Source organism: Pempheris klunzingeri, chromosome 23 (assembly GCF_042242105.1).
Source record: "Pempheris klunzingeri isolate RE-2024b chromosome 23, fPemKlu1.hap1, whole genome shotgun sequence".
NCBI lineage: Eukaryota > Metazoa > Chordata > Actinopteri > Acropomatiformes > Pempheridae > Pempheris > Pempheris klunzingeri.
The window spans coordinates 16354198-16371740 of record NC_092034.1 but is presented as its reverse complement, the minus strand read 5'-3'; the positions used below and the strand labels follow the sequence as shown (position 1 = coordinate 16371740).

The 17543-nt window shown below is 42.3% G+C and overlaps 3 protein-coding genes across 3 annotated transcripts in view; 2 read left to right on the top strand and 1 right to left on the bottom strand.

The window, feature by feature from the left end:
* LOC139223152 (membrane-spanning 4-domains subfamily A member 4A-like) overlaps positions 1-17543 on the top strand; it is a 174707-nt gene that overhangs the window by 149757 nt on the left and 7407 nt on the right. The window lies entirely within an intron of this gene.
* On the bottom strand, positions 1946-5152 carry ing2 (inhibitor of growth family, member 2). Its single transcript, XM_070854562.1, has 2 exons — positions 4886-5152; positions 1946-3275 (listed from the first exon to the last, which is right to left on the bottom strand). The coding sequence occupies exons 1-2, from the start codon at positions 5028-5030 to the stop codon at positions 2575-2577; spliced, it is 846 nt and encodes a 281-aa protein (XP_070710663.1). The 5' UTR covers positions 5031-5152; the 3' UTR covers positions 1946-2574.
* Positions 9540-17291, top strand: cd68 (CD68 molecule). Its single transcript, XM_070855120.1, has 6 exons — positions 9540-9641; positions 11524-12044; positions 12423-12542; positions 13781-13850; positions 14201-14374; positions 16637-17291. The coding sequence occupies exons 1-6, from the start codon at positions 9596-9598 to the stop codon at positions 16774-16776; spliced, it is 1071 nt and encodes a 356-aa protein (XP_070711221.1). The 5' UTR covers positions 9540-9595; the 3' UTR covers positions 16777-17291.

Here is a 17543-nt window from a genome sequence, read left to right as displayed (position 1 = left end):
CTGTAAATGAATATTCTCAGCATAAAACCAAACTGACAGATGTCCTAAATATCAAACCTGGATGTGACAAATGTTATCATGTCAATGAATTTCCACGAATGACGGCACATCGTTCCTCCAGAGGGAAGGGAATCAAGCTCTGATGTCTCCAGCTGTGCTCATGACGCCTGCAAAGTAAAGACTGAAATACCACAAGTGGCAAGTAAAAGTCCTGCATTCAGTACAGAAATATTCCTAAAGTACCAAAAGTAAAAATACTCATTCTGCACAAGGGGCCATTTCAGAATATTATACTTTATCACTTTGATACTGCAAATAGTAAAGGAAAGGCTCATTTTGGCTTCTTTGTACACTGCTGTACTGATAGTGGTCTTAATGATGTGAACCTGCACACAACCAACAACTAAAGCCGCCATATAAATGTAGTAGAGTCAGGTGGAGGGAACGTGGAGTAGAAGGAAAGTAACATAAAATAGAAATAGTCAAGTGAAGTAGAAGTACCTCAGAAGTGTATTAGCACATTAACTCAGCATGTATTGATCAGAGTGTTTGTTTTGTTGCTGCTTTATTTGTTCAACTCACCTTTTCCTTTTGTAAGAGTGAGAATATGTTCTTTCTTTGTTCAAATGCAGTCAAATAGTCTTTTTTTTTTTTTTTGCCAAGGACAGTTCCAAACATGGTGGTGCTGTGGTCAGCACTGTTTGCATGTTCTCCCCATGCTAGCGTGGGTTCTCTCTGGGTACTCCTGCTCCCTCCCACAATCCAAAGACATGCACATTAGGTTAATTGGTAACTCTAAATTGCCCGTAGGTGTGAGTGTGAGTGTTTGTCTGTCTGTTTGTGGCCCTGTGATTGGCTGGCGACCAGTCCAGGGTGACCCCGCCTCTCGCCCAAAGTCAGCTGGGACTGGCTCCAGCTCCCCCCGCGACCCTGACAGATAAGCGGTATAGACAATGAGATGAGATGAGTTCCAAACTGAGTGAAATGACTTGGACTTGGACCACGGTTGTCTTTTCCTAAGTCCTTATGAATTCTCCTTCACATCTTTCTTTGAATTCACATTTTCCATCAGGGTCAAGGAAAAGACACCGGACTATTAAACCACAGCCATAGTCTCATTTTTCGTCATGTTCTCTGCAACAAATCGACCGTTGCTAGTTCTTGTGCCAATGCAAGAACTGAGCTTTAGAACAAACTATGTTCACGTTCATGTATGTGGAAATGTTCCACACTCTAGCTTTAACAAACAGTCATTTCCACTCAGTCCCTCCCCAATGCTGCTTCAGAGATGGAAAACTACCACTTGAGTACATTAACTGTGAAATACGTGTGTGATTATGTACAATCACTGTGAACCTATAACCAAAGGCTGACTTACATCTCCCTCCTCCCAGCACGTATCATCTGACGACCCCTCAGATTTATCAGCACAATGAGGATTTTCACTTTGAGACTTTAAGGAGAGTTACCTGAAAGTACTTTTTCTAATTTTGGGATTTGAATGCTTCTATCGGAGTAGTTTTACATTGTTGTCCTGGTACTTTCCCCACAGATATAAACTGCACTTCAGTTCAGCTTTGCGTTGAGGTGAAAGCTCCCTTTAACATGCTGACATTTTCAGGTGGCTCAAATGGTTCAGACTGGACATGAACAGGCTAATATTTAGCAGTGATGGACAAACTGACTCAAAGATATTACTTTGTTGTTTCAGTTATATCAGGTTTGTTGAGGTTTTTTCTTTGGCTTTGTATTTCTCATGTCCCTTTTTCATAAAATTCATATGTAAAAATATATATAAGAGAATGTGGAGATGCTAATTAACTAAATGACAGTAATAAAACAGTAAAACCACCTTAGCTAAGCTATAGCAGACTGTACTGGCTTCATTCAGGCTGTGCAGAAAGCTGGTAGCATACTTCATGCTGAAGGAGAGAAGAGAACTGAATAGCTATACTGTGCTTTAATGAATATACATAGAAATGTACACAATAGTGATAGTGAACCAGTGAAAACTTGGAGTCCATAAACATGTCCTATTCCAGTGTCCCATAAACAATCATCTCCTCTGTTGCAGGTCAACCTCTGGGAAACATTAACATGTAGGTTATTCTCTACAGCCATCAGGAGACAGACACCGTTTTCAAATCATTTCAAATAACTCAGTACAATTAAGAAAGTTAAAGCAAAAAGGAAATAAAAACTATGCAGAAAAATAATGACCATCACCAGAAATACCTTTTTTTCTTTTTATTAGAACCTGTTTCTTTTTCTCAGAAGTCAAAATAAAAATAAAAACACTTGAGCAAGATGGCATCTGATGCTTCATGCCAACGGTTGCTGCAGCAGCCGGACTCTCTACAGACTACAGTACAGTAATAGTGGGAACAATCAATGATGAACAGCTAAAGTCAGCTAAATCACAAGTTGTCCTTTATTAATAATACGCGCTGCTGCTAAAGGTGTTCGACTGTGCTCTTACAACATCACGAGTACTGTTATCGACTATGGCTGATGGTCTTATCCCTCAGGCTGAAGACGTCTTAAAGGTGAGACAGGGTGACTTGAGACGGGTCACTACCTGGATCTACGGTCTTTTCTGTTTTTGTCTAGGCTTTTGTCCATGGTCTTTTCGTTGTCCCCTCTGCATTTGGGGCAGTACCACTTGCCCTTGGGCTTGTAGGTGAGCCCCACACAGGAAAAGTGGAACCATTCGATGGGGCACTGGTCGTTGTCGCAGCCGATCATCTCGCCATATGACACCTGCTCGCAGAGACAGTAAGTGGGCTCGTTGGGGTCAATGGCGAAGTCGACAGGCGAGGCATCTCGCTCCTGTTTGGTTTTACGCTTCTTTTTCTTGGCAGACTTGGGCTTCTTCTCTCGGGGCTGGGGGAGCGACAGCTCCTCAACAGGGTCGTCCACCAGGGAGCCGTTGGCTGATGGGTGGCTGGAGTCGCGGCTCTCGCTGTTGCGCTGGCGTCGCGGGCGGCGAGCTGAGGTGCGTTCTGGGGCTGGAGAGTCTTGGACACTGGAACGTCGTTCTGTAGTGAGACGCTCAGCCTCACTGGGCTCCTGGAGGCAAAGGGAATGGGAGTCCATCTGACGGGAGCGGTTCTCCACCAGCTCTGTCATCTGGGTCACTACGTGGATCTTCTCATCACCCAGCTCCTGGCTGATGATGAGCGCTCTCTGCAGCTGGATCTGCAAACGCTTTCTCTGAGCTGCATCCTGCTCCCCTTTGTACTTCTCAAACACTTCATCCACCTCCTTCAGCACCTCTGCAAAGTAGGATAAAAAGACAAGGAGTTGTGACTAACTACGAACACTGAGAGGTGACATGAAGGGGATGCTTTACACATTTAAAAAAATAAGAATATAATAATAAGACATAAAATATAAGCCACCATACACTCAAAATGTGCTTTTCTATTTGTTGCTTGACTGTGATGATTGAGCTTCACCATGCGGAGTGACATCTGTATCTGTAATCATCTGCTGAGGGAGAAGTTTCACCTGAGACCTCAGTTTACCTTTGGAAACTTGCAGGGTTCCCACTCAAAGTCAATTAGAAAATTCTGACTTTTTATGACTTTACATGGCTGAAAAGTTGGATTCCCATGACTTATAAATGTAGCATGACGTGCAAAACACAAATAAACCGCTGGCCAGAAGATAGCTTAAGTTTCATGCCATCATAATGTACTTTGGTGTTTTAAACTGGGTTAACCCTTTAAAACTTAAAGTCACCCAGACAGCAGCTGCCGTAACATGCAGAAAATACACTTGTGGAAGACGAGTAATGCACATCATTAAGGAAGACAGGACCAGTGGGGGGGGGGGGCAGGAAGAAAGCTACCGCACTAATCACACGCCTGTGTGGGAATTGCAAACTGAGGAAGACTACCTGCGGGCAGCAGGGAAGCAACGTTAAATCTCTCTACCGCCTAAACACCTCGAAGAAGAATGGGGAGGACCGAGGACACAGGAAATGACGGCAGCCATAAAGGGAGTTGCTTGGAGAGGGAGACCTCAGCTCGACAGTTCACTCGACGGAGCAGAGTGGAGGGGGAGGCTTTGAACGGGACTGTGGCTTCGCTTTAAAAACTGTTCTAATGAAACGCGTCGTTCATTCTAGCTAACATGTTAGCGATGGTCTCCGGTTGTTGCTAACGGGGGCTGATGGGAAGTCGCTGCCCACCCTGCGTCAACAGAAAGCTATGTTATTACATTCCGTAGCGCCGTATGTGAACCATTGTCATCGGCGAAGGGTTCACATCCCAGTGAATGCATCTTTATTCTACGTTCTGGGCTTCCGCAGACATAAAACGCACCAAGCATCGCTTCATTCACGTACATGCCCCAGTTTATTCATTGTTTTTCCTCGTATTCGCTCAGTGACCCTCCGCGGAAACGCCGTAGTGGGCGGCAGTTTGCAGCGTGTACCCGTTGAAAAGTTGAGTTTTTATTGTTACATAGAGATGGTTTTTAAACCACATTAACGCCGAATTTACCACACCACAACAAAGATTCTTAACAGGTATTGTAACCGGTTGTAACGCATATGTACGTTTGCCGAGAGAACAAAATTATCACATTTCACAATTTTCCTCACGGAGTTTGGTGGCACGAGACAGCTCGGAGTGTGTCCAGGCTGTGCGAAGTGACGACGGCCGAGATGTCTACTCAACGCTTGGCTCATGAATGCCTTTTATCCATATTTCGGCTAGTCACGTTACTGTTGGTCGAAGTAGATAACGAGGACTGCTTGGTTTTTGCAGAATGGGAACACAAGGCTCGCGCCTGCTCCACCATTTCAGCACACCCTGTCAGACTCTTAATGGTTTTTACACGCAGTTGCAATAAACGATAAAACATGGAAACGCAATACCTTGGTACTTTGCATCAATTTCTCGAAGCAGAGAAACATTTCTCTGTATGTCCAAGGGTAGGGACTCCACACATTCCAGATAATCCTCCACATAGTTAACCAGTTGTTGCGACTTGTCGGCATTTGGATAATGGTGGCCTAACATCGTCTCTTCGGCGCATATAGGCCCTAAAAGAATATGGCGTAAATAAGAAAAATACTGTTAAAATCAAATGCTTGGCGTCTTTGGAGCTTGAAGAGCAGCCCCAGGCAGCAGTTCACTTCAAACAAAACTCAAGCCAATGCGCATGCGGGAGTATTTTCCTTTTATGGTAGTGCACAGTTTCCTCTCGAGTGTCGTCATCGAAGGAGGGGCCAGTTGGGTTTACAGCAACGGGATTGGCTGGAGTCTGACCTCATTATCATAACATTCTCTCGAGAAATTAAACCAAAAAGCAAACTGGCAACAAAGCTCCAATAGTTGAGATAGACACCAGGTTTGATTATGTGCCTTTGATTCCTGTTGAGCGTTGGCAAGATCAGTCAGTTAGTCATTCCTCACTACATGAATCTGAGGTTCACTCACATGCATACATTATGATTAGTTGGAAGACAGGGTGCCTTTTGTTATATTGGTTGAAATTCTTATAACAGCCTGAAGGCAATCAATAATGACAAAAAATAGAAAGAAAAAAAGAATCCGGTGTCTGTGGCTGTCACACGACTGTAATAAACTCGTCCAATCATTTTGTTTCATTTGGACCAAATGAAATCAATGTACACTGCTCAACAAAAATTAAGGGAACACTTAATCATTAAGCTTCAGGGATATTGACCTGTCCAGTTAGGAAGCATAAGCCAATCAATTTAACCTGTTTTGGTGCCACTGAAAGTGACAACAGGTGCAGTGGAGAGGAAACAGCAAGACCACCCCCAAAGGGATGGTTTTACAGATAACTGCTCTCTCCTCATCCTTCCTGACTGATTCTTCTCTAGTTTTACATGTTTACATGTTGCTAGTGTGCTTGTCACTACTGGTAGGGTGAGGCGGTACCTGCAGCCCCTTCAGGCTGCACAGGTAGTCCAGCTCCTGCAGGATGGCACATCCATACGTGGAGGAGATACCAGGAGACTCAAGGAGAGCTGGACAGGGCCGTAGAAGGGCATCAACCCAGCAGCAGGACCGCTATCTGCTCCTCTGTGTGAGGAGGAACAGGAGGAGCACTGCCTGAGCCCTACAGAATGACCCCCAGCGGGCTGCTGGTGTGCTTGTTTCTGACCTAACTGTCAGAAACAGACTCCATGAGGGTGGCATGAGGGCCTGATGTCCTCTAGTGGGACCTGTGCTCACAGCCCAGCACCGTGCAGCTCGCATTCACCAGAGAACACCAGAAAGAGTCTGGAGATGTTGGGTGAACGTTACAATGCCTGTATCATCATCCAGCATGACCGGTTTGGCGGAGGGTAAATGGTCTGTATTTGTATAGCACCTTTCTAATCATGTGTGATTTAAGTGTCCCCTTCATTTTTTGAGCAGTGTAACATCCTCAGAGACAAACACCACTGAGTGTGTGTGGTTTTGGGAAATGACTCATTTCCTTTTTCTGTGTCACATGAAGTCAGTAGATATCCTCAATTTTCTGTATACTGATGCAAACTGCAACACTAAAACTAATCATTACATTACTATGTCAGGTGTACCAGTACAACTACATTGTATTAGTACCCTGCTTTCCTTGTTCTTCTTCTACTACAGGTGCTACTACCAGTGCAACCACTTCTACAACTATAAGTATTCAGGCCAGAATTAAAGCCACGAATACTGTAAAATGAACAGTTAAAGCTTCCTGTGACTGTCACAAGGTTTGGCTTTGGAGCTCCACTCTGAGGAAACCTGTGGTCAACCAAAAATACCCCCCAAAAAACATGCATATCATGCCATGTTAAACACTTTTTCAAGTGACAAAATACAAAAAAGGAACGGGAAAAGCCCATGACAACGTTTTTTCCTAAAACTTTTCTCTGTTGTTCTCTCAGGTTTCAGCACCCTGGCTGAAGCCATGACATCATCAGTGTGGGACTGTGGGAACTCCCTAAAAACAACATTCCAAACTGAATTCATTTCTTCTTACTGTAGAACATACTGCAGCTGTCCTCGCAAAGCACACACTCTCTATACAATCTGCAGACAACTTAATTCTTCATCATGACCCTTGAACTTTGGCTCTCTTGCTCATATAATCGTTGCAGTCCGTTTGGTTGGCCTATTGGCTGCAGTGCAGCTCTCCTGGTGGTTTCTTTATCTCTTCTCTCTTCTTTTTTTCAGTCTTTGTAGTTTCCATGCATGCAGTAATGTCACCGCAGTGACTATTGCGGGGCATATAAGCAGCAAAACCAAAAACGGTACAAACTTGACAGGAAGTAGATTGAAATGATGCTTTTAGAGCGTAGGATTTATCAGGAGGACAGCGACCTGTACTGTGTAAACCTGGACTGTGTGTGGGACCTTTCGGATGTGCAGAGGAACACAGAATACTAATTGACAGCACACGGCGTCTAAAAGGAGATGCACTGCTGCAGGTATTTCACCACCTGTTAATCAGAATGTTCATTTGTATGGCCGCATTAACTGCAGTGCTCACAAATCTAACTGCAACCTGCACATACGTTCTGTCTGCATGAAGCAGTTCTACCTCTGAGCCACTAACCTCAAGATTTTTTTAATATAATCTTTTCCTTCAGCCCAAGATTAAACGTAACAGGAGACCTCTCACCGAATTGTAACTTTAAACCTACGTCCAGCTCAGACAGAGCTGCAACTTAAGTGGCTCAGTTATGAACGTACTCTGATGTCCTTAGAGATCAGAGCTGGAGATCCAGCTCATCCATGATAGCATGAGGGGCATCTCATGATCCGATCCTGTGGTGAAACTTCAGTACGAAATATAAAACAATCAATCAATGGGGAAAAAAAGCTCTTCTTATTCTGCAATTATCATTTCTATGATAGTAACTACTATAGTTATTGTCAGTATTATTCTCTTTTAGTGCTACTTATATATTCATGTCATCTATGAACTGGTAATTTAGCATCACCTGCTGTGTTGATGGAGTGAATAGGCTCACCTTTTCTTTATATTTAGAGGACTTACGTTCTGCATAGATATTCTGCCTGACTTTCATAATTCTCTAACCTAACTTTGCAAAGGTAGTTGTACTAACTCAATCCTGCTTGGCCTGCGGCTCTTTGATGCACTCCAAGAGGCCCTCTTTAGTGGAGGGGGTCATCTTAGCCGGCAACGCACTTCAATATTAACCTGCAGTCAGACAATGATATCACTCAAAACAAATGCTAATTAACGTTGGGTCCAGAGAACATTCCTGTGAGCGAAAACAAAGTGATAGTCAGCACACGGGTTATTGAGGACATCTAAAACTCTGAATACTGTTAGAGGTTTCATCATGTTTTCCATGGACAGGTTATGTGGAGGCTGTAGGTCGATCTTGGCACCTTTGTCAATATTATAACATGGGTGTGTCTACATTAATAGTAATATTTTGTGTAGTCAGTTAACTGCTTAGTCAGCTGCATCTGTGACAGCCTTACAGGACCGGTTTCATGTATATGTGTTCATTTTAAAATAGACATTTTTGGTTCTGTCATCCATTGACAACTGTGCCATAATCTTTATAATTACTGTGTATATAATGTTTCTGTATATGTTATGTTTATTTAATTTCTCTTTCTTTAATTGTCTGCTCTATGTCTGTCTTTGAGCTGCAATTACAAGGAACTTTCCCCACTGTGGGATCAATAAAAAGTTATCTTATCTTATCTTATTTGTGCAACACTTGAGTTGTTTAGCAAAGTTTAGGAATAAAATGATTGTGTGCTATCATCAGGGTCCACATAGGGCAATCTGCATCTCAGAGAGAAAGTCGAGAAACGTAACAAACTTGCTACCTTTTATGTAATCAATTGTGCTATTCTTCTTCTGATGACAATGACTGAATAAATAGCCAAAAAGCCTGCCTACTGCAAATGAATGTGATGATGATCGACACGGCTTTGGAAGAGCGATCGGTCCCTTTTGTCACGTCACGGCTTTGGCACTGATTAATGTCATAATAGAGGCTGTAATGCAAGTCAGTCTGTTAGATCCTGTTCTTGCTCTATTTGTTACACTTTTTGTAGAATGGCCATTCAATCCTCTAGGCTTTTATTTTGAATTTGCTGCGCTTCACTTCCGCTGTCGGTCTGCCCGCCGGGAAAAAAAAAAAAACACAAAACAAAAACCACGTGACTGTTTTCGTGTTAAACCTGTCGTTCTTCAATCGAAAACGTATAACGACAAAAGAAAAAACAAAAACAAAAAAACGGATAGTTTATGTTTATTGGTTTATTGTTTTTTTGAGTCTGACACAAAAAAAACAGTTTTCCATTTTGGATTTATGTTTTTTTCGTTTTTGAATTACATATGAATTACGGATTATCCGATGATACCTGGACAATTTCATTTCAATAATTCGAAAGAATATAATATTTTTGTCCAACTGCACTTAATACTTGTTGCAATTATTATTTTTTTTTTTTGACAGCTACGGATGCTTTTATTTTTTAACAGGAAGTAGTTCTCCGGCCGTCATCTTGACGCGGCTCTGTCCTTATCGGGGAGACGCAGCTGGGTGAGCGCACTTCGCAGTGAAGAACCAGAGGAGAAAACTATCACCATGAGGACTGTCGTGTTCTTCTTTGTAGCCCTCTGCGCTGTCTCAGGTAAGACACACACTTCCTGTCCGTTAAACCGAAAGCAAACAATGTGTTTTATTATTTTTTTTTTGAAAACACTTTTACTAAATGACTATTTGTGCTTGTGTCAAAACTTGGATGTTCTGGGGAACTGCTTGCATTTGTGTTATTATCCGGTGTGTACATTCTACTTGGCGTGTTTTCACGAGACCTCAGTGTGACTTCCTGGATCGTTTAGGGAACAGAAATTTCCGCAGTCTTTCGATGGTGTTACAGTTGTGGGTCACATGTCTGCTGGCACACAACTGCGTTCACAGGACAGGATCAATCTGCAACTTGAAGTGTCGAAAGCAGCAGTGAATAGAAGCATTTTGAAATTTAATTTGGTTTTGATTTACTTCCTACTTGCTGATAAGTTAGTTAGTAACCAGTGAGTAAGTTAGAATAAGTTAGAAACTAGCAAGTAATTGTAAAAAAGTGAGCACACACATCAGTAACATGAAGATGGTAACCCAACACTTTCTAAAAGTGAGCCATCTGTGTGTAAAGCCCAGTCACCTGTTGGATCTGAACCCCACAATGGGACATTCTGATAACCGTCGCCTGACCCTGCGGATCAGGAAACACATCACAGTCACATAAATGTGATGACTGCGCGGAAAGCAGAGGTGCTATCAAACTAAATCAGTCCTGCCGATTTGTTTGTTTAGAAGGCCGAGCTCACGGTTCAAAGATCAGCAGTTTCAGTCAACAAGCGTAAAAGCTTCAAGTTCATTCTCGGGCCCTTCGTCGTCCAAGTTCAGCAAAGCAGGCCACAAAAAAAAAAAAACACCGTCCTCAAAAAAAACAATGGATCAGGTGACTTTGTGTAATGTGAAGCCATCGTTTGTATTGATGAACCCTCAGATAATCACTGTAGTTCACTTTCCCAAACACGAACAGCTGGCGGACACAGTTAACCACTAGCTGCTGACCAATTAAGCAGTTAAAGAAGCATTAGACAGGATATAAGGAGTGGATAAAGCCTCCGTGACATCACCCACTGGAGACCGGCATTTTGGCTGTCGTCATCTTGGGTTCATGGCCGTTGTTTTTGGAGCCAGAAGTGACCTTCATTCCAAGAAGACCACCTCTGATTTGATGGTCAGAAGCTAGTTTTGTCCTAAAACATACCCTGTTTTATTGTCTAGTACACTAAATGGGACCATCATTTACTAAATGAACATCATGTTGTTTTGGAGAAGACTTGAAAGTACCAAGTGAGTCCAAGAACCCATCCGGAAAGTGTTTACTGAAGTGATAAATCAAGTGAGAAGTGGGGTCATTTTTTCACAGTCTTTCATACGTCAGGGTTCTTTTTGGAGCCAGTCGAGTTGTCCCCCACTGGCCATTAGAAAGAAGGCACCTCTGCAGAGAGAATCAGTTGAGAAGTCGTGTTTCTTCTGTACAATTGGACTTCTTTTTGCCACTAATAGAGTTTCCCTTTGCTGGCCAATGGAACAAAAGCAGGGTTAAAGCACTTCCACTTCCATAGTCTCACTTTCCAGACCGAAAGGCAACATCCACTTCTTTTATATGGTCTATGTTTTTTCTCAGTGGTTGGTAGAGACCAAAACAAAGCTAAAAGGAGAAAAATGATACATTCATCAGGTGGAACAACTCAAAATGAATGATAATGTTGCTCTGAGCCTTAGATATGCATGTGTATAGGACATTTCTTAATAACCCATTAGCCATTAACAGTATTTAAGCCAATAATAGGCCAGATGTCTTCAGCTTGTTCTTCTGCTCACGAGTGCCAAAAAATCAACTAATCCAGTTTTGCATAGAAGATGATGAAGTTGGGAAGTGGTATATGTATCAATACAGAAACTGATTTGTTTCTCCCCTTCTGTGTTTTTGACTGAAGCGCTGTCATTGGTCGAAGATAAAAAGAGTTCCAAACCTGCTGCAACCATGTCCCCAGGGCAAATGTTCACACCTGCCACACAGAAATCCAAGACCACCACCGTCAAGCCTGCATCCACCACCACCACCACCACCACCACCGCCCAGCCTAAACCCCCCACCAACACCACCACCGCCCAGCCTAAACCAACCACCACCACCACCAAGCCTAAACCCCCCACCAACACCACCACCGCCAAGCCTATACCCACCAACACCACCACCGCCAAGCCTATACCCACCAACACCACCACCGCCAAGCCTATACCCACCAACACCACCACCGCCCAGCCTAAACCCACCACCACCACCACCGCCAAGCCTAAACCCCCCACCACCACTGCCAAGCCTACACCCCCACCTTCTCCTAAACCTACTCCCTCCGCCAACTTGACTGTAGGAAAATACAACCTGACAACAGACAAAAAAGTGATTTGCCTGATGGCTCAGATGGCGCTACAGATCCGACTGGCAAAACCAAAGGTACGGTTAGAAGACACAACAAGAGCCCCCGAAAAGATCCAGCCTATGTTTTGACCATATTCTGCTCTTAAACTTACATTTAGGGATTGTGAGGCCTTTCAGAAATTCATCACCTTGAATAGAACTTCTTGCCCAAGCCTCTTATTCAGCTTTCTACTGTGTCAGCATCCCGTTTTCAGGAATTGAGAAATGTTTGAATTTCCTCATTGTGGTACATTTGATGACTGTGGAGGGGTCATCTCTGTGTCATGTGAGAAGTGACATGACAAGGTGATATTGTTTTTCAAAAGAAACACTACAGCTGCCATCGTGCTTTCCAGGACATTCTGATTCAAGGTAGCAATGCAGATGCCTGATTTCTCACTGTTTATCTCCCAGGACAATGGAACCTTCATTATTCAGCCAAGCATGACCACAGCAAATGGAGGTTGTCAGCAAACCAAGGCCAACCTTACCCTTGTCTTCAAAGAGGGCTTCATCACCCTCATGTTCAACAAGGTGCTGTTGATTTCCTACATTTGTCGCAAATAGGGAAGTATAATGTTGAGGTCTTTGACAAAGCTCATACTGATTTACTGTTTCATTAAATGTTTTGAGGAATTATATACATGTGACATTGATTAACCTACTCAGTTTTTTGATGAATTACAAATAGGTAGGTACTGGAATGAGAGAAGAATTGTTAAAAAAGGGAAGTGTCGTCGACAAGCCTGTTGTAAGAGGATGTGACAGCGTGACTGCCTGACTCTACAGCACTCCTGTGATTCATTTAGTGATTATCGAAGGCTTTCTCCGTATGTACAGACATTTTTTGCATGCAAATATTGGCATTTTAGGCCACTAAAGGAATTTTTTGTCTGGGAATTTATGCCGTCATCACCTCAATTCATACATCCCCATGGGCCTGAAACAACATCAGTCTACCAGTTTGGTTATGTTTGGCTAGCACAGCTATTTCCAATTACGTAGAATTACGATCCAATTGAGTCTACAACTTATCTTCGCAGTACCTGCACTACTTCAGAGTCGTTGCTTCAGGTGTCACCAGCCCATTAAATGGCCCGCTGTCGGTCGTTAACACTAGAATGGTCCTACCAGTGACAGGAAGGTGCACTGAAAGTAACGTTCCTGGACGTTCATCGCCGTGGTACCTATACCACCGAAGAAGAAAGAGTCATGGCAGACAGAGAGAAATGGTCCAAAGTGTGGTTTCACTTCATGGTAAACAGAAAGTGAGAGTGAGGGTGACGCTCAATTTAAGCCCAGCAGAGGGAAACTGTAGCAGTAACGGTTTGTTAAGCAGAAAGGCTGTCGTCTCCCAAGATCACAGTATGCTCACATGTTATTTTGCTGTGAAGCGACTGTGGTTAGTAGGAAGCTGAGATTTAATTAAACTGCTACTTTTACTGCTAAAATCTGTTTAGACCTACTTTTTTGCTCATAGAAAATTGATCAGGGATCAAAAATAAGGGAATCCATGTCGTGTTGTTTTACATTACATTACATTCCTTACTGTTGATTAATCTGCTAATTATTTTTGAGTAATCAATGAAAATGAGTACATTTTTACACAAAATAACCTTAAATGGGTTCATTTTCACAGTGCTAGTTACAAGCAGTGCATGCAGTCTGCTATGATGATTCCAAACCCTCTTTATTAATACGCTTTTGTCAAGGCCATGTTTGTATATATGGAAATTAAAACCAATTTCCAAATTTTTTTTTTATAACCTCAGAGCACTGCTGATAATGCTGTCTACGTGGATGCTCTGTCCTTCGTCCTCAACTACCCCTTGAGCAAAGGAGGTGAGCTGTGAATACTCACATTTTATCGCGACCTCAACACAAGATTTACTGTCATTTTATCAGTTATACTTTAGACTCTCATTACTGGGTCACAGCATGTACACTGATATTTCAGCTGCAGGTGGAGGTTGTGCAAGACTGGCAAATATTAACAAGACAAAGAGAACTTCCTTGTTTGTGTGTCAGTTGAACTAGGTGTAGATATGATTACTGTTCAGCATGTGATGCCGGTCAGTGAAATGCAGTCTAACAAGTTTTCTTTCATATCTGATGAGCAGCATTTGTGTTTTATTATAATCTTCATTATGCCCCGAAGGGATCTAAGCAGTGCTCTTTTTATTCTGTTGCAGGTAATGCCGAATACAAAGCCAGCAACAAATCCCTGCATCTCTTCACTGCAAAGGTTGGACACTCCTACTCCTGCAGGAGTGAATCTCTCTACATGGGGAACGGACTGTACCTGGACATCCAGCAAGACAGGATGCAGGCTTTCAATCTGACAAAGAGCAATGAGTTTGGCGTGTGTAAGTAAAGGAATTCAAAATTAGGGACTCAAGAATCCCCACATGACCAAACATCGGATATTAGGCAACAGTTACCTAACAGCTGCCTAACGACCAAAGTAATAACAGCAACTATAGTAGTGACAATGGGATTGTGATTAATAATGGGCAATATGGTAACAGTGAAAAACATGACAATAGTTCTTATGTGAATAATAATAATAACACAGCCAGAGAACCAGGACCAGGATCCACAGGAACCTGAGACATGAGAAAAGCTAGATAAGAGCTCAGGCCTGAAAAGACACCCACATGCCCATTGTTGTGCTCGGTACTCTGGGGCACCAATAAATGTTGGGTTTGCACCATTTCTGGGGCAATTTGGCTCTCAGAAATAATTATAATGATTAAAGATAATTAATAATTATATTGATTAGTGGGACTTAGAGTAAAGTCCACCTCGACTGGGGCACCACCTCGATAAATGAGGAAAAAGAGCCAATTTAACTGATTCAGCCTCATAAAATACTAAACCATTAATTTAGTATTATGGCTAATAATTAACTTAATAACTACAACCAGAATGACCACATTGACAGCTAGTTGAAGGATTTCAGAGTTCTTGACAGAGTAGAGGTTGGCAGTATTCACTCTTGTACAATATTAAAGAAGACAGCATGTGGATTAAAACATTTATCAAAACAGAACAAAATCATTCTGTAACATAACATACAAACAATCGAACCAAGTGACTGTAACTAGCTAACAAACAATAGGGAGAGTGTGTTCGTGCATATGCAGAGGAATGTAACTTGGAGGACTATAAAAATGTGGGAGAACAAATGGTGACTCCCTACAAAATGGCCACCAGACCCCCTGGGGTGTGGGTCAGAGGCAGACAGGGGAAGCCAAGCGCTGTAGCTGGTAGCTTAGCTTTGTCTCTCAGTCAAGGTCTATTTGTAAAACTGTATGTGTGAGTGTGTAGAATAAAGGTGCAGGTTAGGAGAGGATGGTTAGTCTGTAGACCCTGTGTGTGTGTGAGCAAACTAACATCAACTGAACTTTATGGCTGCACAGTAAACTACAACACATCACAATAATCAAACTCAATGAACATTAAAGCAAATCAAAACTAATACATTAACAAAGTTAAACCATTGTTTAGCCATGTATACAGTAATGCTATGCTGTATATACCCAGTTAGAGTTTGTTCCCAGTCCTCATAAGGGAAGAAGAAGGTCCTTCAGTGTGCTGCTTTCTCAGCCTGTTGATGAGTCAGACTGGAAGAAGGTTGTGGTTCTTTGCTCTTGCTGTCCTCTTTGCATTCTGCAAGAATCCGGTTGCTCCTTTGTTCCCTGCTCGGTACTAACTAACTGGTGTGCTCCCTCTGAAGATCAGCTGGCAGACTTCAGGTCACACCTGCTGGCGCTGAGAAACTTGGTTCAGGCAGGACTTTGTGTCGCCGCCATGAAAAAGGTGGTCTGCTCTGGTACAGGCCACCCTGAGGCTGGGGCTGGATGCTGGATTCTTCCACTGTTAAATTGTGAAATTACCCTCTGCTTCCCATCTTGCTTTAATATTCAGAATATGTTCTCTTTTTAAATATGAAGGTTTCCTCTCTCTATGTCGTCTATCTTGGATTTCTTGCCACAAAATGTCTGATTTGAAAACACCTCAAATGATCCCAGTTCTGCAGGGTAGATTTGTCCTTAAGGTCCTTAAAGTCAGGCCTTAATTTAAGAGTGTGCAATATGCAGTAAGAGCATTTACAGTCCAGCCTAGAAACCCTTCAGCATTTATGCTACTCATCCCAGCCCATTTGCTCTTTTAGTTTATAGCCAAGTATGTACCCCTATCAGTCCAGCACTGACATCAGCTCAGGCAGAGATTCTGTTGGGCTTGAGAGATGCATAAGAATACAAGACAAGTATAATAAGTAATAATTACTTATTTCATTTCATTCAGTTCTCAGTAACCTTAAATAGGAATTTCCATGTTACAGAATCAAAAGCTGTTTCAGCATCTAAGCTCATCAACAAAGCCTGGATTTAATTTTTATTTAGAAGTCTAATAATGGTCCTGCGGTTGGCTGGTGCCCAGTCCAGGGCGTGCCCACCTCTCGCCCAATGATTGGATTGTCTCCAGTCATAAAAATCCATTATTAATTACAGAGAACAAGGGAATAGAATTAGTAATTCCAAATGTAATGATATATTTAATTTATTTTCAGTTTAATAGATGAATCTGATGTGTATGTGTCTCTGTATGTGTGTGTTTTCCAGCTGACCCCTGTGCGGCCGACAAGCCGGACTACCGCGTTGCCATCGCAGTGGGGGTGACGTTGCTGGTGCTCATTTGCATCGTGGTGGTGGCCTACCTTCTGGGCCGCAGGAGGAGGACCGATGGCTACCAGTCTCTGTAGGGAGGCGGCTGATCACACGTCACCCAAAAGTCACTCCCATTATAAACCAAAGTGAGGCCGTGATCTTTCTCAGTGACTAAAGGGCACTTCCACTAAAGCCTAACCTGCCTTTTTCCTGTCCTTTGTCCTAGGTGTGTGTTAACAATGATTTAACTAGAGGTCAAATGTATTGATGCTGGAGTATGGCAATGGAATAATTGTTCACCCTGAAAGTTTTTAATTATAGTCAATGAATGAATTGCTCCATTTGAATTATGAATTGATTAATCAAATGAGCACTTATAAGTTGATATTGATGAATTCAAAGCAAAAGTACATTTTAAAAAGATCATTTAATTTGCCAGTCACAAATGACATTTCTGAATTTGACTTCATTGGTTTCCTTCTCAAAATTTAAAGATGCGATCAGTTGAATTTAACAACCCCTTTAGTCTTTAATTTGACGATGAGCTCCGTCTGCTCCTTTCTAGGATGGACTGAATGATAGAACGGCACAACGTTAAATTGAATTGAGAGAGTTAAAGCAGACACACGGTTTAAACAGCTGTAGCTTGAATTAAAGTCCTACAGACACAATCCATTGATTAAACTTTCAAGTAAAATATCTGTAAATGTTAAAAAAAAAAAACTAGCTTTACTCAAATGCAAATCTAATTCATCTCTTTATATTAGATTATGTATTATTATTGTTCCAGTGGCCATCAATATAAGAATTAATGTAAAACAAATTTATTTTATTTAACGTGTCAATGGCCCATTTTTATATG

Excerpts from the sequence above, each read along its gene's own strand:
- ing2 (XM_070854562.1), bottom strand. The coding sequence starts at position 5,030 with ATGTTAGGCCACCATTATCCAAATGCCGACAAGTCGCAACAACTGGTT. Across the intron at positions 3,276-4,885 it reads AATTGATGCAAAGTACCAAG|AGGTGCTGAAGGAGGTGGAT; the intron begins GTATTGCGTTTC and ends CCTACTTTGCAG.
- cd68 (XM_070855120.1), top strand. The coding sequence starts at position 9,596 with ATGAGGACTGTCGTGTTCTTCTTTGTAGCCCTCTGCGCTGTCTCAG. Across the intron at positions 9,642-11,523 it reads AGCCCTCTGCGCTGTCTCAG|CGCTGTCATTGGTCGAAGAT; the intron begins GTAAGACACACA and ends TTTTGACTGAAG. Across the intron at positions 14,375-16,636 it reads GAGCAATGAGTTTGGCGTGT|CTGACCCCTGTGCGGCCGAC; the intron begins GTAAGTAAAGGA and ends TGTGTTTTCCAG.